Here is a 19,662-nt window from a genome sequence, read left to right as displayed (position 1 = left end):
GATTCCGTTCTATTCCGCGCGGGGGACGGACGGGTTTTGGAAGTAGACAGGGCGCACTCGCGCGCCGGACGTCCGGACGCTAGAATCGTCGTTTCACATAAGCCTCTTGTTTTGTTTCCCACCTCTCGGTACATCTGACTGCATGCTTAGGTAGCGATCCAATACCACATTTCAATTTTTTTCCTTACACCAACATCATGAACGTGTTCCTGTACAATTATGACAACGCCAACATTTTATACTTCGAATTGGTGGGTTGCATGCTCCGGTTTGGTTCTTTTATTGTATCATCTGACACTGAGTGTTACGTTATTTTTCATTAAATTTGCAAATTGAGGTGCAAGATAGATGCCAAAAATTGACAGACATCTGACTGCCTTCAACTATACCTGGAACCTAATTCAAGCAAGTGCATTCAGTGAAATTACCTGCAAGACATAACAAATGACACTGTAAGAAGCTTAAAGATCTGTATCCACTAACAAAACAGAAATGGCAGTGGCACTGCAGGGGGAGTTGATTAGAACGTTTAGCCAATAATCATAACAAGATCAATGATGGCATGCCAACAGGAATAATTCACAGTCAAAACTAAAAGGCATATTCAATCATGCCATACAACTTACTATTGAAAATTTCCGCTACCTTTGTCATCATTGAACACAATGCGGTCCATACTCCATAGATTATCATAAATGAAAATGCAAACATACTTGGTGATGCTAATATATATTAATTACAATTCAGAATGTAAAAGGAAAAGCGTGATAGAGAACTGCATAGTTCCAAGTCGTACCAACTGATGCATTTCACCAGCGAGTGCCACAATGCATATATATATAGAGTAAACAAACAGACTCAGACAAGGTTTTCTTTATCAGATCTCATGGGACATCATGTACCACATAGTATTAGGAAATATCCACATCATGAATGTGTGCAATCTTGCCCCAATCATAGCCTACATTCTTTTTGTAGCGTTCCTTGAGCTCAGTGTGGCAATTGTTGATGTGTAGATTACTCAGAGATGCAGGCATACCTGGAAGCATCTGAATCAGATTTGCATTGGATTTCTGCAATGACTGCAGGGAGGTCAGACTTCCAATCTCTTGTGGTAAACGTTGCAAATGGGAAGCATCACGCACTACAATCACTTCTAGGGCTTGACAGTTGCGCATAAGCCATTCCCCAGGTAAAAGTCTTAGTTCAGGACCGCCAGAAATTCGGAGCCTCTTCACAATGGCCATGCTCCTTAATGGCTCCTTGAGTAAGAGAGATGGGTGGTCAATATCAAGCTCGCTGATCTCCAAGGCACAACCGGATAGATCAGCACCCTCCCCTGATATGTCAGGCAAATCTTGAACAAGGCTGTCACAACCAATGATTACCAAGAATGTGAGCGAGCTGAGCCCTTGAATTCCATCCAGTGAAAGTATCTCTTTGCAATCCCAGATGTCTAGATTTTCAAGATTTGTCAGTCTTGCAAAGTCTTGTGCGGAGGGGAGGGATGTCATTGCACAGTCACTAAACACCACAGAAGTTAGGCCTGTCAAACACGCAAAAACTTTAGAAGGGAGTAATGACATTGCACACCCATTTAAAAACAATCGCGTCAGTGATGTGAGATCTTGCAATGAGTAAATCAGTGGAGTTTCAGCATCACCACACGATCCCAAAGTGAAATATCTCACCGTAGGGGGCAACCTGATCTCTCCTGTCTTCAAATTTGGACACTTCACTATATCAAAGGTCTTCAGAGCAGAAGGTGAACAAAATGAATCCTCAGGTAGGTATGACAGGCTCGCACATTGTTGGATGGACAATTCCTCCAGAACAGGAAGAGAGTACCCCTGCCACAAAGTTGACAGATCTGGGCAGCAAGAAATTGTTAACTTTGAAAGAGACAGGCCCAGCCTCGGCGATGAAGAGGAACTTGCACCTAAACTTGGTGGCAGCGGTATAGCATGTAGACCAGCATTATAGATTTCAACATGTTGAATGCTAATAGGTATATTTGGTAGTTGTCTCAACACCTTACAGTCACGCACCACAAGTGTGTCAAGCTGGGGAAATAAGTTCTCACCCTCGGGTCCAACCCATTCAGTGCATATAGGCATGTCTTGAATCTCTAATACCTTAAGGGATTGCAGTCCATAAGGTTTCTCACTTCCAAAAAATGAAGAATCCACAAGGTCAACTGATTCCAGATTAATTATATAGAGATACTGGAGAGAAGGTAGCTGCCCAATAGGTGGAAGACGCTGCAATCTTTTACAATCACATATAAAGAGAGATGTCAAATTGATGAGTTTGGGAATTTCCAGCCAACATGGAGATCGAGAACCAGGATATCCTTGAATCTTCAATTTACAAGCGTTAGGATGTGGTTGAAGTTTTTCAAGAAGTTGCTCAGCTTTGCTTGGGTCACATGAGTCAGAAGAGACTGGGCTAACTTTTAGTGGGTCTCTAGGGCCTGGTGGAGACCAACTATAAGCGCTATTGCAGCTAGATTCTCTTTCTGGTTCAACATAACTTCAGCAGCTTCTTCTGTGTTCATTACTTTGTCAAGACCTGAAACATCCAAATAGCAGAGGTTCTTTAGATTCTTTAGTTCACCAATAGTATATCCATCTCTTTGTTGGATGAAGAAACCATATAGTTCATGTAGAGAAGTCATCTTTCCTATGTAAGGAATCATAGCCATTATAAAATATGGTAACTGCATATGACGCAAATTAACTAGATTACAGAGACTGTCCATTTTTCCTCTTACAGGAGCTGCAAGATGAGGATCATCGTACTTCATTATTTGCAGGTTGTATAACTTGTATACGGACTGTGGGAACCAGGAGACATGTGTCATGCTTTGTCCATTCCGAATGAGAGACAAGTAACGAAGGTGCACTAGATGCCCAAATTCATTAGGCAGCTTGAAGACAGAATTTGTGGTTAGGGACAACACCCGCAAGGTTTTGGCCACAGTCAACACTTTGTTGAGTATGAGTTCTTGTGCTGCTTGATCTTGCTCTTGAAAATGCATGACACAGGTGCGCAATTTCTTTGCTTTAGACATTTGTTCAACCACAGTAGGATTTATTATTTCAATGTACATGTGTCTAACAGTCTTTAGATTCATTTCAGAAAAATTCCTGTCAACTCTAACACATTCCTTTACTGAAGCTGAAACTGCCAACTCATGCAAAAGATCATGAATAACATATTTTTCTTCATCATATTCATTAAAATTGCATCTTATATCATGAAAAGATAGAGGCCTTGATTTGATATCAAAAAAAGATTTCTTGGTTAATATATCCAAGTACTCCATTCCAACATCCTCTGGCATCTTGTCATCCACCACATGTTGGATCAGTCCTGATCCCATCCATAAGTACACCAATTCTTTCTTTGTGAACTCATAGTTTTTATGAAATAAGCTGCAGTGCCTGAAACATGCCTGCAAATGAGTTTGTAGATGCTGATAACTTAACCTTAATACCCGCATGATCCCTTCCTTACCCTGTTCGATATTATAAATACTTGATGTGAACATTCTGTTCCAAGTGCTACTGTCCCTTTTGCTGTTCAACAATCCACCAAGAACTTTTGCTGCCAATGGAGAACCACTGAGCTTTCCCACCATTTTCTTGCTAATCTGCTGCAGATTTCTGTAATCATCAGGATTAACGCCAGAAAATGCATGCATGTTCAGTAGATCAAGAAGGTCAGTTTCTCCTAGTCCACTCAATTTCAAAGACTGGCATTTTTCCTGCATTGCTATCTTGTATCTTGTATCTTACAGATATGATAACCTGAGAGTGACAACCGACGGGCGATGGTGCTTGGCGTCTAGGCTGTCGGTGGGCCGGCCAGTGCCCAGGCAGCAGTCGGCAGTCGGCAGAGGCCAGAGGATGCTCCAATTTGACATACACCTGATGCAATGGATGCTCTCTTCGGCATTTCGTCGACCACCTGGTGGTTGTGGGCGACTACGCATCCAGCACAGAGGAAACAGGAGCAACGGCATGTAATGTAGATGTAGGTGGATTCTCTTGAAGATCGATCTTCGCTGCAACTGTCCGGCTCCATGACAAATCTCTGTATAATCTTAATTAACACTCTCCGCCATAGCTGAATTTGCGTTGCATCGTTCGTTGATTCTAGCTCGTGCTCGAGAAAAACGTGGCGTGGCTGCTCCCAGTCCCCGGATCTGGTCGACCACACGTAGCACGGCCACACTGGTGACCTGACCAACGGGAGGTGCGTGGACGAGAAGGTGGATGAGCCCGGGCCCAGCCATGCCGCCGCCGGCAGCACGGGCATTGCAACTGCGGGTGCGGGGAAATGGGAACAGAAAGTTGTGAAATTGTGATTACATGGCCATCCTCCAGAAAGTTTTTTGAAACCTAATGAGGGGAAACCCCGGAGAGTTCACTGCCTGTTTACAACAGCCCAATACCAAACATACGACCGCAAGCAAAGCAATCAACACGTTGTGCTGAAATCAACCCCAATTATTGTGGCCACTGGTCAGACTTGGATCAAGTAGAACTTGCCAACCAACCAATTCCATAATACAGTACTCAGGTCTAACGACTGCAGATGACAGATCACGACAAAACGACGCTGTATACAAACCAACTCGCATTGCATCTCCAATTGTCTGTATTACCGTAACCGAGCTCAAGGCACGATCTGGTAGTTCAGCGCATTGTCCCAAACCATTTGGACCGCAGACTCCAGCATCTCCTTCACAGAGTTCTCCACCGGCTCACCTTCCTGGGAAATTAACAAAAGGCGTAATCAGGGCTTCAGTCTACTTCAATGTCAAACGGGATTGTGATGGCACCAACTGCACCACCAATTAGAAGAAATCACGATGACCACAATACAGTTATGAGTACCCCTGCTATGTTAACAAAACGAATTACTCTAAAAAAAAACTGCAACCAGATTCAGAACTCTGTGTTTTCCTCACTTTCAAGTTATTTCAATAAAGAAAATATTGCACAAGCAAAATCAACATAAAAACACAAATATGCAACCTAACAGCCTAACAGTAAGTGGCTACAGAAGAGTACAACACAACAATCTTTCGAGTAGATTTCACTGACCTCCAGTTTGCGAGAAATGGCAGTTAGTTTGAACGTGACTTCATTAGAAACTTCCCCACTCGAGCTCCGGTGATCGAATCTGTCAGCATGCCTTAGCTTGAGCCTCATGGTTTCATTTCTGAAAGCTTTGTAGTTTGTGTGCCACACCCCAACTATGCTGAACCTCTCCCCAATTGACTCCTTTCCAAGTGGCCATCTAATTCCCCCTTTCACATTAGGATCAATAACAGCAGCAGACACCAAGCTCTTTACAGCAATTTCCACTTCAGACTGCAGCTGACATCAAATAAGTCTACAATCTTTATTAAAAAAAACATAATACCAGAAAGGAACAAGGTGTTCTCAATGAGTACTTACATCTAGGTTTTTCAGGATCCTTTTCTTACACAACATCAGCCTTAGATCAAGACCTTTCAAAAGACAGGATATGTCTTCCACCAAGTGCCGTACCTGATTCAATTCAACCTGCATAAAAGGCAGCACTGAGGAATCAGAACCTGAAGTATGGTTTGAATAGCTGGTTGAAATTAATCACATTTGAAGAACATAGCAAGGCCCATAATATGTGGAGTATATCACATCCTATAATCTAACTAACTATCACCAGTTAATCCAGAAATTCACATATTTTTTCCATCCACCTACTGCAATACAATATAACATACGGTAGCACTCATTGGGGGAAATGAATTGCAATGACAAGCAACTAAATATAAGGTAGTTAGTATTCAGTAGCAAAGCCTGCTTCCATTCTTTGCTACCCTTTTAAAATAAGGCTAATCAATAGATGCGGTCAGTTGAGTTCGAATTTTCACTCCTGGTTTTGAATTAACAAAACAAAGAACGCCAGGAATCATATAAAGATAATTGATCTATGGCAATCCTAAATATTGACAAGACATGTGGAAAGTAGCATAAACAGTTTTCTGCAAAGCTGAAAGTACAGCTAAATACATTTTGCATGATCAAATTATCTAGATATAAAAAGTAATGCATGGGAATTTCTACTAAAGGATATACAAGCTTGGACAGACACACAACTCTCGAGGAGGCATCAGCTAAACAAGTCAAGCTACAATAATGAAGTTCAGAGATTTTCAGTTGTATATAGAAGTAAACAGCCCATAAGGATGTCTGAGGTAAACATGTTCATGTCTCTGCATCTCATAATATGTCAGCTATCAAGTTTTCGTACAGAACATGGCATTACAAATTTAGAATAGCTAGAATCAAGTTACGTGAAAGCCCCAAAATTCACGATTTTGTGGACCAGTTATTCATGCAATTAGATTAGATGTGCCTAAACATCAAGTGCTAAAAATATTAAAAAAGTATAATATCCTCAGGAATCACGACTTTGTGGAGCTAGCAGCTATACTAGAAAGCATCAACACGTTCGATATTAGACAACAATCAAGACATGCTGCTGCCTCAAAGTGGACCAAGGAATCTGGTAGTCTAAATCGTTGAAATGAGCTGCAAAATAACAAAGCAAACAGAGTCCTGATGGGATGGTTAATGGCACACTAACCTTATGGATAGCAAGGCTCTCATCTTCCTCCACGGTGCATTTGCAAGATATTGTAGAATCACATTGATTCTTGTCAAAAACCTGTCACAAAATTGAAGACCCTTATAAACTCATTTACTTATCTGAGCCCAACACAATTTGTAGTTCAATTCACTTTGGACTGGAGCATTAGAAGACCAAACCTTCACATGGTATTGCTCCTTGGACGAATCAAAATCCAGCCCCATCCTCTTCACCATGGACCGCTCCATATCATCCAGACACTCACTAGGCACATTGGTGTAGAACGATTTACGCAGCTGGCTCTTGGAACCATCTTCCCCTGCTTTAGCGGCCTGGCGGAGTGTGTCCAGTGAGACGGGCGATCCACCGCTGAAGACATCATTCACAGTAAATCGTCGAATTCAGCATTCACCACAAGATCGCGCGAAGCATAGGTCCCAGAAATGTAACTGGGATGCAAAACAAGAAGAGGAGAAAGGACTCACGGCTGGCACTGGAAGAGCACCTTTCCCAGCCTTGCCACGAGACTCAGCTTCACCAACTCATCCTTAGGCGCGCCTTCCGCCTTGGTCCTCTCCGCGGCGGCAAGGAGGTCGGGAAGGAACCTCTCGGCGATGGCGGTGACAGCCACCGCAGTGGAGCCAGAGGAGCCTTGTACTGGGGTGGAGGCGACGACGAGGGCAAGGGGTTTGGCGCCGGTCCTGTGCTCGATGGGGGCGCAAGGGAAGGGCTCGAGGCGGAGGGTGTGCTCCTCGCCGTCGCCGCCAGGGGAGAAGGGCGGTAGCGGGGACCAACGGGAGATGCAGCCGGCGGCGTGGATGATCTTTGTAGAAGCGCGCGGGTGGCGTCCGCCGGCGCCGCGGCCGCGGCCGCGCGCGGAGGCGAGGGAGAGGGAGCGGAGGGAGGAAGAGAGGGACGGAGGTGGTGGGTTGGGTGCGGGGGTGGACGTGGAGGCGGTGGTGCTGGGGTGCCGCTTGTGGGGAGGGAGGTACGCCATGGCCGCTGCCCGCCGGCGTGCGCTGCGATGCGGGTGCGGCGTCCAAGAGGTTTTGGAGAAGGCGGGGGCCGCGGCCCGCGGGGACTAGGGGAAACTGATTTCTTTTTCTTTTTTTTTTGGTTTGGAATACGAGTGGAAGAAGAAGGCTTCGTTGGCAAAACTTTTGCCATTCATGCGTTTCCTGTGTAAGCTTCCCTACCAAAATTTTGCATGGGATCCATGTCTGAATATACTCATAATAATAATGTTACACTCCGTCTAAAAAAGTCTCATTCCCACTTTCTGTGCCAAATCTAATTTTGTTTCATACGCCATCAAAACTTATACGAAATGTTTATGTGCAATTGGATATAAATTGTTCACTTCAATGACACTATTTGAGCTGATTTGCTTACATTAAAGATAGAAAAGACAGGTGAAATGGCCGCGTGTTATAAGAAAATACGAACAGTTAACGTAAACACTTGGTATCGCAATGAGATTAGCTAAAGATAGGAATAGAAATGGGCCAAGCCATTATTCGATAGTGAATCCAAGATAAAAAAAACTCTAAAATAGACCAATAGAGAAAAAATCTATTGACCCAATGGATATAATAGATCAATCTAGTCGTCAAATAGCAATCTTTTTTATTTATTGGTCTTTTTTTCTGAATAAGCATGGTTGGAAGTTTTATTTTCCTGAATAAGCATGGTTGGAAATAGATTAGGAGATATCATATTTTGAAAATGAAAATAGATAAAATTAAAATAATGATTCACTTGCAAACTTATTTAATATGATGCAACACGAATAACGTTAGAGGATTTTACCTGTGTACCATTAAAAAAGATAGCTCTTATCTACAGGCTACTAAAAAGTTCGGACGCACCCAAGTACCATTCACCTAAGCTTTTTTTCGTCTCCTAGGCCATCCCGTCCACTTTCACGGGTGACGGTGTTAAACTACGCTGTAAAAGTCTAAACTACCCTGGTACAAGTGTATTTCTAAAATATTTCTGAATTTATTTTTCTAAAGGAAAATGGCTGTATATTTGACCATGACCTCATGGTGAGGTCATAAAGCTAGATAGACAGCTTGCCGAGCTCGGCGTTGCGATCTTGCGGAGGCCCAGCACGGCGCAGAACACGCCACCGACGACATGCAACAGGCGGTCCAGCCGCGGCGCGAGCTCTTCGGTGTGACTCTCCACCTCCTACGCCGCGCGCTGCTCCTGCCCCGGGCGTCGGGCTTGAGTTGCTGCACCCGCTGGCCGCGCGGCACGAGGGCCCGCCGCACCTCCGCCTCACCGCCGTGCACGAGCACAGGGACGTGCTCACGCAGACTGCCATGGAGCTGACCAAGGAGGCGGAAGCGTCGTTCATCTCCCAGAAGCACGCCAGCGCCAGCCTCGGCGTCCCTAACGAGGCCGAGGCGAGCAAGTTGGCGGTGCACACATCGGCGCCGAGGCCGAGCTTGATCACGGATGCGTGTGCGGCGCGGCCGTCGCCTAGCGCGCTGGCGCGCGTGCAGCACTTGACGCGGTACGCCGTGAGCGCGTGGAGCGGGAGGCGGACTCGAGGTGGCGTGGCCGTGGACCCGAACGCCGGCTTGACGAGGTCGCAGACGACGGGGTCGGCTCCCGGCTTGGCATGGCGGCGAGGCTCAGCTATGCAGGCCGTCGCGGCCAGCAGTAGCGGCGTCCACTACAGGCCGGGCTGCTACCGACCGCGCGGCCCTGGGTGCGACGAGCGCACGCATGGGCGCCCACGGCTCGAGGAGCACACGGTCGTGCGGCCATGGCGGTCGGAGCTCGCGAGGCGGGGCGTGCAGGGCCAGGGTGATGCCTCATGTCTCGCGGTCGACGGCCATGGCGGGCAGGGGCGCACGCGGCCATGGCGACCGGAGCTCGTGGGGCGGGGCGCGCGGGGACAGGGCAACACTAGAGGTGTCGCGGCCGGCGGCGCGGGACTCGTCCGACAGCTGGCGTAGATGGGTGCTCGTCGGAGCTTGGCCATCGTCAGTCTCGCCCCTGGCCACACACGAGAGTGGAGGTGCCGGTCCGACCACCTTCGGCTGCTGGGGGGCGAACCAGGTCTGGATCCAGGCCAGGCCCCACCGCGGCCACTGCCGCCGTGGGCACGAGCAGGCAGGTCAGGCCGTCCGTCGCCGCTGCCCGGGCTGTGGGCCCCGCGCGGCCTGGCTGGTGGTGGTAGCTGCCGCTCCCCTCTCTGTTTCTAGCTTGGCATGGCTAGCCCAGACGCTTAGGCTGCTCACGCTGCTCTTCTTGAGGAGGAAGAAGGTGTTGGAGTCACTGACAGCTTGGCCCCACCCGATGGAGGGAGAAAGTAGAGGATGGGCTTATAAGAGAATGGCATTTTGGATATTTTTACTTGCCAGGTCCATGTGTCAGGGTTGGCAAACGGCAAAAACCAGACGGGAAGTGGATAGAATGGCTTAGAAGGAAAAAAAAGTTTAGGTGAATGGTACCTAAGTGCGCCCGGACTTTTTAGTGACCTGTAGGTAAGGGCTATCTTTTATAATGGTACAGAGGTAAAACCCTCATAACGTTAATGTGTGAATGAAGGCTAGTACCCAACTCGGCCCCACGTCGCTCCTTCTCAGGGACTGAAAGGATCAAAATGCCCAAGAGAGAGGTGAATTGGGCTAATTCTAAAATTCTTTGTAATAATTAAACCCTACACTTAGCACACTTCACCCCTTGTGCCTAGAAGTGATTTTAATGATCTACCGCATAAAAGTTTAGCACCCTAAGTTCCAATCCTACTCTAACATGGCATTTCTAAGAATGTAAAGACAAGAATTGAATTACTCAAATAAAAATGCTCAAAGTAAAGAGAAGAGAAGGAACGCGGCGATGTTTTGCCGAGGTATCAGAGAGTCGCCACTCCCCACTAGTCCTTGTTGGAGCACCCATGCAAGGGTGTAGCTCCCCCTTGATCCGCGCAAGGGTCAAGTGTTCTCTATGGGCTAATTTTTGATACTCTATCACGGTGAATCACCCACAACCGCTCACAACTTGAGTTAGGTCATCCACAAGCTACGCCGGATGATCCTCAAACTCCCAATCACCACCATGCCGTCTAGGTGATGGCGATCACCAAGAGTAACAAGCATGAACTCTCACTTGACCACAACAAGCCTAATGAGATGGGTGGATGCACACTTGCTACTCTCCTTGCACTAATGAGGCCTTAATCTTGGATTCCCAAATCTCAATCACCTCACTAGGCTCTTGCTCTCCTAAGCACTCTCAAGGGTGTTTCTCAGCTGTTGAAATGGGCAAGAGACCTCCCTTGGATGAATGGAGGAAGTATTTATACCCCCTCATCCAAAACGAACTGTTAGGAGGTGCGTCAATGTTCTGTGGGGTGATCGGACGCTCCAGTCAAGGTGATCGGACGCTCTGGTCAGTTCTCCCCGCCACAAAGTCGTTAAGTTATGATCGGACTCTGACCTATGTCCGGTCAGCACTGATCGGACGCGTCCGGTCACGAAAACTACTCTCTGGAACCTTACTGATGTTGACCGGACGCTGGCGCCCAGAGTTTGATCACTTTGCTGTTTAGTGTCCGAACAGTAACCGAAACCTGACTATCGTTTGGTCAGCGCTAACCGGACACGTCTGATCAGGATTCTCCCTCTCTGGAACCTTACTATAGTTGACCGGACTTTAGCACCCAGTATCCGATTACATTTCACTTAGCGTCCAGTCACAACCAGACGACTTCTGCTTGATCAAATGAACTGACCAGACTCTAATGTCGACGTCCAGTCTCAACCAATTCAGCGTCCGGTCAATATTTGACCCTCCATTCAATTCCAACTCAAAATCATATGTGAATAAAGTTCACTCTAATTGATCTTAGGGCTACTCCTAAGCTACCTAGTGCTAGATTTGATGAGTGTGCACCACACCTAACCCACTAGACTCACCTAGGTCAAGCTACTAGTCCATACCCCCTTAATAGTATGGCCAGAGGAAAAACAAAATCCTAAACTACTCTAAGTATCTCTTCAACACGAAACGACACTTAGAACTAGTCCATCCTTAACCTTGTCGTCCATCCTTTGAAAACCGAATTGATTTCCATCGTAGGGGCATAACAACCATGATTGCTCGATCAATTGCCATTACCATGACCTAACTTAATTGTCTCTGCAAAACACACGTTAGTCATAGTAATCACGTATTGTCATTAATCACCGAAACCCAACTAGGAGCCTAGATGCTTTCAATCTCCCCCTTTTTGGTGATTGATGATAATACAACCTCGAGTCTGTAAAAGAGATGAGGTTTTCAACATGCTTGGTTCATATAAGCTTTTGATAATAAGAACAAAAGAGTTAGGCATGCTTATATGACCCAAGCCAACATGATGTACTCAATAGATATGAAATAAGCATGAGTACAAGAAATAAAGCTCATTTGAATCGGAGTAAAATGCGGAAGCAAACCAAATGAGCATAATGAAGTGACATGACATATATACATATCAAAGTAGAGAGCACACATGTCACATATTACATAAGTATCACACATATCACATAAATAACACGATCACACGTATGTAGTTCAATGCATGAAAGTAAACATGAATGCATAGTAATGTATCACACATAAAAAGCCAAATGTAATAAATCATAATGCTCCCCCTAGATATATCGCTCCCCCTGAATCTACCATACTCGAACCCTCTCCCCCTTTGGCATCAAGCACCAAAACCTAAGGGTCTGTCGATGGGGAAGGAGCAGACGAGTAGGGTGCTAAGGTGCGGTGAGCGATCTAAAACTATGTAGCATCATCCTCTAATCTAGAGCTCTGAGCTGTCTAACCCTCTATCGCTGGAAGCGAAGCTGAAGCAGTCTGGGTCTGCTGTGGGACTGGTGCAACCTATGACTCTGTAGGTACCACTATAGTTGCTGGCTCTAATGATGCAACAGAAGAAGGGAGCGTCTCTATAGTCCTAGTAACTGGAGCGACTGTGGAAGGAGCAGGGACACATAGCTCTGGCGGTGTAGGCTACCCTATCAACTCACTGAATATAGCACCAAGGCTCCTAGAAATTGGGGTGTCAATATAAGCACTGAAGAGCTTTGAGCCAGAGTGAAGCCTGAAATAATAGGTGTGAAAGAAGGACCCTAGGCTGGCACTGAAGAAGCAAACCACTAGGACATCTGCTCTGTCGGTGAAGCAAACTGTGTAGTTGGCTATCCCTGACTCTGAAGCCCACTGGGTTGTAAAGCTAGAGTCACTGTAGTGGTGATAGGCTGGCCGAGCTGAGGTGTAAACTATGGTGGTGCAGATCCAATAGCAGTAATGACATGTTGTATGAACCCAAGTAACTACTGCTAGATTAGGAGCTGCTGCTGCATGGCCTATTGTTGTTGCTGTATGGCATGCTGCTATCTCTAGAACTCATCATGTCTGGTTTGAACCTATGCTAGGGCTGCTACAGTCTCCTAGGCCTAACGTGCCTGATCCTGCCTCATCCGCTCTAGAATAGCAAGGAGAGCAGGGTCTGTCTGTGATGGTTGTGGTGGAGCTGAGCTAGAGCCACTGACCTCACTATCATGTCATCGAGGAGGCATCTCAGGGATATCCTGGTAATCATCATCTAAACTATCACTAGGGTTGCTCTCGACCATACCCTCCTGCTAAGCATCTAGCTGCTCCTTTGTCGCTGCAACACTCCTGATGATCTCATCCTGCTGGGCTATAGTCTCTGGCACCTCTAGGCAATAGCACGGCTAGCTAGGTGTCCTAGCTACACTATGATGGAGCATCTGAGTCATGTTATATGGTGGAAACTCTATAGTAGCTCATGTGTACTCAGCCATAGTCTCTGGGGCCTTCACTGTAACTACCTTGTGAATCAAGAATGTAATCTAGTGAGCATAAGGCAGCTGTCTATGGCCTCTGAACCCCTCTATAAGAGTATCCTCCATCTCTGATAGTATGACATCCTAGATATCAAACATTGTCTGCTAGATCAGAGAGTTCACTAGCCATAATTGGATGCGAGTCAATCCCTCGTGATAACCCATCCTAGGGAGTAGGGTTCTCATGATAGCATCAAGCAACCTTGCTGTAGGAGTAAGATCTCTAGGTGTCATGTTCAACCCATCGCTAAAAGGCTCTATGAAGCAAGGTCGAACCAAATCAGTAGGAGGCACAAGACCGCCATGAGGGCGTCTAGGAGGCTCTGTCTAACCATAGCAAACCTCATGAAGGTGGATGAGTGACTCTAGTATCCTAAGAATCTCTCTGACCCTAAAGCTCATCAGCCTGTAGTCACGGCCTCTAAATGCAAAGTGTATGAACTTATGCCCCAGGTCAATCCAAAGTGTAGCACAGAACTCATAGACCCATGATGGAACATACCGTCTAGTTCGTCCAAGTAGGTCTGTCAATTCTGGCAAGTAAGAGAGGTGAGGGCGGAATTTCTCTCCTGCTGCTGCAATAACTGACTCAAGGAAGCAAACCCTTTGAGATCTAAAAGCCACACCACTGTTCAGATAAGCATTGTAGAAGTTCTCCTGTAGTGGTGTATAAAAACCCTCGGAAGCACGCTTATCTCACCTCGGCGAAAACCAGTCCTCGAACTACACGACCTGAGCTATTGCACCTGCTTGGCTATGGCTGCCCTTAGATCAAGGTGAGTCACTGGAGGTGGACCTTGTGTTCTAGGAGGTGGACAAGAACCCCTCCGCTATGTCTCTGGCCTCGGTGTCACCTAAGCATGAGTATGACTAGAGCGTCATAGCTGTGGCTGAGGTGCCTGCTCTGTCTCCTTGGCCTGCTCTGCCTCCTAAGTTTGCTCTGTCTGTTGGGTGCCCTCTAACTGCTCTGCTGGCTATGTCTGCTGCTATGGCTCCCCATGAGGTTGACTCTCCTCTAAAATGACCCACCGTCCTTCAAGCATGACAGTCCTAGCTGGACTACCATGACGTCGCTCAACCTGCTCGATGGTGGCCCTCTGAGCTGGTGAAAGCTGGTCTGCAATGTGAACACCACTTTGAGCTCCTCCTCTCTCTACATGTTCTTCGGTGGCTACAACTACTGTTGCTCTCTCATTGTCAACATCTGCAAATGTGCACTTCTTTGTCATAAGCTTCTTCGCCTTGCCTTTTTGCCTCAGCACACTAGTGAGGTGGAGGCCTTGGATCCTCATCACTAGGACCACCTCTGGCATTCTTAACATGTGCCATTGCTGGAGCTGAAAAGAATTACTGGCACTGACAAGAACCGACTACCAACTAACACTTCCGAGGCTTGGCCTCGATCGGTACTCACGGGCTTAGCCCCGAGTTGACTGACAACTGCCAAAGTGACCTAAAAACACTGACTCACTGTATGATAGAATAGATCGGATATATGAATAATTATAATATACATCTAGAGATACGAAACCCTAATAAGCAAGCAATAGATACGAAATTAGAGGCAATGGCTTGCTACCTGATGAACCGGTGAACCAAAGAGCAGAGGAATGAATCATGGGGAACCACTGGGAATCGCCTAGGGTTAGGGTTGCTATGCGGCGGCCGATCAACGCAATGTAGGCACGGCGATGGAGGCACTGGTGATGGTAGCAGGGGCTCTGACGTGGATCAGGACGGCGGTAGTGTTGGTGGTGGGTAGTGCTAGTATGCTATAGGCATGGGGAGGTGTAGTGTGGCGCGGGACAGCAGCGCTACAGCGATGGCGTGGCTCGAGAGCGACATGGGCACGAGAGCGTGCGACGACGTGGGAGCAGCGTGGGCACGTTAGAGCACTGCTGCACGGCTAGGGCATGGGCGTGAGGCGAGCACAAATGGTGGAGGTGTGGTGACTTGGGCGAGCAGCAGTGATGTCGACGTGGGTGTGGGGTTAGGTCAGGCGGCGTGTACAACAATTGGATTATATGGTGCCCCCCGTGATGGATTAAGAAAGGAAACAAAATAGAGTCCTACATCCAACTGACTTCTACTGACCGAATGCTCCGATGGCAACGACTGTACGCTGCCACCCGGAGTCCGGTCGACAACAAAGAGGTCCAAAACCTCCCAAGCCACGACCGAACGCATTCAGTTAACCCTGACCAGACGTAGCCAGAGTCTGGTCCACCCTATGTTCCTTTTCTTTGCTTGACCGAACATGGGACCACCATCTGATCGGACGCAGGGAGAACACTGTTTCAGCATCCGGTCACTCCTTTGCGCTTCTGTTCACCTCCTATGAACTAATCGGACGCTGGAATCCAGAGTCCGATGCAGCGTCTGATTGCCCTTTTTTCAGTAGATCTTCAAAGTTTCTTTGCGCTGCCTATGCCCAATCAAGTCCCAACTTCAATAAGACTCAAATAAACACCAACTAGAACTGATATGAGTGACCTCTCTCAAACCCTCAATTTTTTCAAAATATTTTGCCTTAGGCTATAATTCTTTTTAAGAAAATAGGCAATAAAAGGGTGATCGAAGGGAAACGACAAAACAACACTGATGCATGTGCAATGCAATACTTGAAATTAATTCTAGTTGCTTGTCAAGTTTGATCCAAGGTTAAGCTTCTTCACTCACTTTTTGGCAGTTATCTTAACCATGTTAGACAAGCCCTAAATGCATTACCAAGAATTAAAACATGTTGTATATTACAATGCAATGCAAGTGACAACATAAGCTCATTTTCTAGTGAAGTTACTAAAATCAAGCACATTGAGCTCATTCCTCAACCGACAAAATGTCGCCTCATCGAGCGGTTTAGTGAAGATATTCGCCAATTGATCATCGGTCCTTACACCTTCTAGTGAAATATCATTCTTAGCAACATGATCTCTAAGAAAGTGATGGTAGATATCTATGTGCTTGGTGCGAGAGTGTTGAACTAGATTATTAGCAAGCTTTACCGCACTCTCATTGTCACACAAAAGTGGTACTTTTTTCTAGAACTATACCATAGTCTAGCAAAGTTTGCTTCATGTAAAGTATTTGTGCACAACAAGCACCCACAGCAATGTATTCTGCTTCGGTGGTAGACAAAGCCACACTATTTTGCTTCTTAGAGGGCCAAGACACAAGTGATCTACCAAGCAAATGGCACCCTCCAGATGTGCTTTTCCTATCAACTTTGCAACTAGCATAATCCAAATCAGAGTAGCCAACTAATTAAAATCTAGCTCCTTTGGGATACCAAAGACCAATGCTTGGTATGTGCTTAAGGTACCTAAGGATTCTCTTAACGGCTACCAAATGAGCTTCCTTAGGATTAGCTTAAAATCTAGCACACATACACACACTAAACATGATGTCGGGCCTAGATGCGGTCAAATATAGCAATCTACCAATCATAGAGCGGTAGAGAGTTTGATCAACCATTTTACCTCCCTCATCTAGGTTGAGATGTCCATTAGATGGCATTGGTGTCTTGATTGGCTTACATTCATTCATATTGAACCTCTTGAGTAGATTATTGGTATACTTTTCTTGAGAGATAAAAATCCCTTCTCTTATTTGCTTAACTTGAAAACCAAGAAAGAATGTAAGCTCTCCAATCATAGACATCTCAAACTCTTTTGACATCAATTCACCAAACTCTTTGTAATAATCTTCATTTGATGATTTAAAGATGATATTATCAACATATACTTGACAAATGAAGATTTCTCCATCAAGCTTCTTGGTGAATAGTGTGGTGTCAACCTTCCCAATGGTGAAGCCCTTCTTAATAAGAAAATCCCAAAGGCGTTCATACCAAGCTCTTAGGGCTTGCTTAAGCCCACATAGCGCCTTGGACAACCTATAAACATGATTAGGATATCTAGGGTCTTTAAACCTGGGAGGTTGATCAACATAGACTAGTTTATTTATGAAGCCATTTAAAAATATACTTTTAACATCCATTTGATATAATTTCATTTCATGATGCAATGCATATGCAAGGAGGATACGAATGACTTTAAGTCTTGCAACCGGTGCAAAGGTCTCTCCAAAATCTAATCCTTCAACTTGAGAGAACCCCTTTGCAACTAGTCTTGCCTTGCTCCTCACTACAACGCCTTGATCATCTTGCTTATTGTGGAACACCCACTTTGTTCCAATGACTCTTGCACCTTGTGATCGCTCTTCAAGAGTTCAAACTTCATTGCGAGTGAAGTTGTTCAACTCTTCATGCATGACATTAATCCAATCTGAATCTTGAAGAGCTTCTTCTACATTCTTAGGTTCAACACAAGAGACAAAAGAGTGATGTTCAATAAATGAAGTAAGTTTTTGAGATTGAGTCATTACACCCTTTGAAGGACTCCCTATGATGAGATCTTGTGGATGAGCTTATAGTATATGTGAATTTCTTCTATCAATCACTTGAGGGGGAGGTTGTGGAGCATCAACATCTTATGCTTGTGCCACCATTTGATCATAAGAGATATGAGTATATTTATTTTCTACTCTCCCATTTTTATCACCATCTTGTGGCACATTTGATGAAGAAGGTGGATCAATCACTTGTATATCATCTTTAGACTTGATGTCTCCAACCAGAATATTCTTCATAGCCTCCCTCAATGGTTCATCACCTACATCATCAAGATTCTCATGTGCTCCTTGGAAGCTGTTAGATTTATCAAATTCCATATCATATGTTTCTTCAACCAAGCCGATAGCATGATTAAATACTCGATATGCTTTGGACTTTGATGAGTAACCAATAAGAAAACCAATATCACAATGTCTTTGAAACTTCCCTAGGTGTGCCGCTTCTTGTAGATGTAGCATTTGTAACCAAACACCTAGAAGAATGAGACGTCCGGCTTCTTCCCATTGAGCAACTCATAAGGTGTCTTATTAAGAAAATTTTGAAGGAATAGGCAGTTGGATGCATAACATGTGGTGTTAATAGCTTTCACCCATAGAGCTTCGAGGGTGTTGTACTCATCAAGCATTGTTCTAGCAAGTGTGATAAGTGTCTGGTTCTTCCTCTCTACTACACCATTTTGTTAAGGAGTGTATGTTGTAGAGACCTCATGCTTGATTCTAACTTCATCACAATAGGCTTCAATGTTTGTGTTGTCAAACTCTTTTCCATTATTACTTCTAATCTTCTTGAGCTTCACTTCAAACTCATTTTGTGCTCTCTTGGCAAACTTCTTAAAACATGATGCAACTTTGGTCTTGTCATGAAGATAGAACACCCATGTATATCTAGAGTAGTCATCAACAATCATAAGACAATAAAGATTTTCTCCTAAACTCTTGTAAGTTGTTGGTCCAAATAAGTTCATGTGAAGGATCTCTAGCATTCTTGTTGTTGACATGAAAGCTTTTGTAGGATGAGTGTTTGCAACTTGCTTACCAGCTTGACATGCACTACAAAGCTTGTCCTTCTTAAATTTCACATCCTTCAACCCTCTCACCAATTCATTCTTCATAAGCTTGTTAAGTGAGCTCATCCCAATAGGAGCAAGTCTTCTATGCTATAGTCACCCAAGTGATGTTTTGGTGAATAGGCATGTCTTCAAGTTAGCATCTTTGGAGGTGAAATCCACTAGATATAGGTTGTTATATCTAAATCCCTTGAATATAACTTGATCATCATCTTTCTTAGATACAACCACTTCCTTCTTAGTAAATAAGCATTGAAAGTCAAGATCACATAATTGACCAATGGATAGCAAGTTGAAGCTCAATGAAGTAACATATAGCACATTTAAGATTGAATGATCATTTGATATTACCACTTTGCCCAATCCTTTAACTTTGCCGTTTGAATTATCACCAAATGTAATTCTTTCTTGACCATCAACTTCTTCATCTAGTGAGGTGAACATACGAGGATCACCAGTCATATGTTGAGTGCAACCACTATCAATTACCCAATGACTTCCACCGGTCTTGTAGTTCACCTACACACAAGAGATCAAGCTTGTTTAGGGACCCAAACTTGTTAAGGGCCCTTGATTTTCTCAACAAGTGACTTTGCAACCCAAATTTTCTTAGGCCTATTCTTGTTGGGAGGTCCTAAGAACATGACTTTCAT

General features: G+C 45.2%; 2 protein-coding genes across 3 annotated transcripts; both read right to left on the bottom strand.

The window, feature by feature from the left end:
• Nucleotides 1–697: 697 nt before the first annotated feature.
• Nucleotides 698–4,285, bottom strand: LOC136473827 (putative disease resistance RPP13-like protein 1). The gene is made up of 2 exons (XM_066471468.1): nucleotides 2,485–4,285; nucleotides 698–2,452 (listed from the first exon to the last, which is right to left on the bottom strand). Exons 1-2 carry the CDS (start codon nucleotides 3,773–3,775, stop codon nucleotides 912–914), a joined length of 2,832 nt encoding a protein of 943 aa, XP_066327565.1. The 5' UTR covers nucleotides 3,776–4,285; the 3' UTR covers nucleotides 698–911.
• Nucleotides 4,286–4,386: 101 nt separating this feature from the next.
• On the bottom strand, nucleotides 4,387–7,741 carry LOC136473829 (uncharacterized). 2 transcript variants are annotated; one of them, XM_066471469.1, is made up of 6 exons: nucleotides 7,134–7,741; nucleotides 6,828–7,017; nucleotides 6,646–6,726; nucleotides 5,472–5,579; nucleotides 5,115–5,390; nucleotides 4,387–4,779 (listed from the first exon to the last, which is right to left on the bottom strand). In XM_066471469.1, the coding sequence occupies exons 1-6, from the start codon at nucleotides 7,643–7,645 to the stop codon at nucleotides 4,684–4,686; spliced, it is 1,263 nt and encodes a 420-aa protein (XP_066327566.1). In that variant the 5' UTR covers nucleotides 7,646–7,741; the 3' UTR covers nucleotides 4,387–4,683. The 2 variants fall into 2 exon arrangements, with proteins under 2 accessions (XP_066327566.1, XP_066327567.1); XM_066471470.1 differs by having other exon boundaries at nucleotides 5,115–5,384; nucleotides 7,134–7,739.
• Between the last annotated feature and the right edge of the window lie 11,921 nt (nucleotides 7,742–19,662).

Source organism: Miscanthus floridulus, chromosome 8, assembly GCF_019320115.1.
Source record: "Miscanthus floridulus cultivar M001 chromosome 8, ASM1932011v1, whole genome shotgun sequence".
Taxonomy (NCBI): domain Eukaryota; kingdom Viridiplantae; phylum Streptophyta; class Magnoliopsida; order Poales; family Poaceae; genus Miscanthus; species Miscanthus floridulus.
This window is presented reverse-complemented; position numbering and strand designations above follow the sequence as displayed.

Coding starts and splice junctions, on each gene's coding strand:
- LOC136473827 (XM_066471468.1), bottom strand. CDS start 3,775: ATGCAGGAAAAATGCCAGTCTTTGAAATTGAGTGGACTAGGAGAAACT. Junction 2,453..2,484: donor TGCAATAGCGCTTATAGTTG/GTCTCCACCAGG, acceptor ACCCACTAAAAG/TTAGCCCAGTCTCTTCTGAC.
- LOC136473829 (XM_066471469.1), bottom strand. CDS start 7,645: ATGGCGTACCTCCCTCCCCACAAGCGGCACCCCAGCACCACCGCCTCC. Junction 5,580..6,645: donor AGAGCCTTGCTATCCATAAG/GTTAGTGTGCCA, acceptor CCTTTTATGCAG/GTTGAATTGAATCAGGTACG. Junction 4,780..5,114: donor CCATTTCTCGCAAACTGGAG/GTCAGTGAAATC, acceptor TTAATTTCCCAG/GAAGGTGAGCCGGTGGAGAA.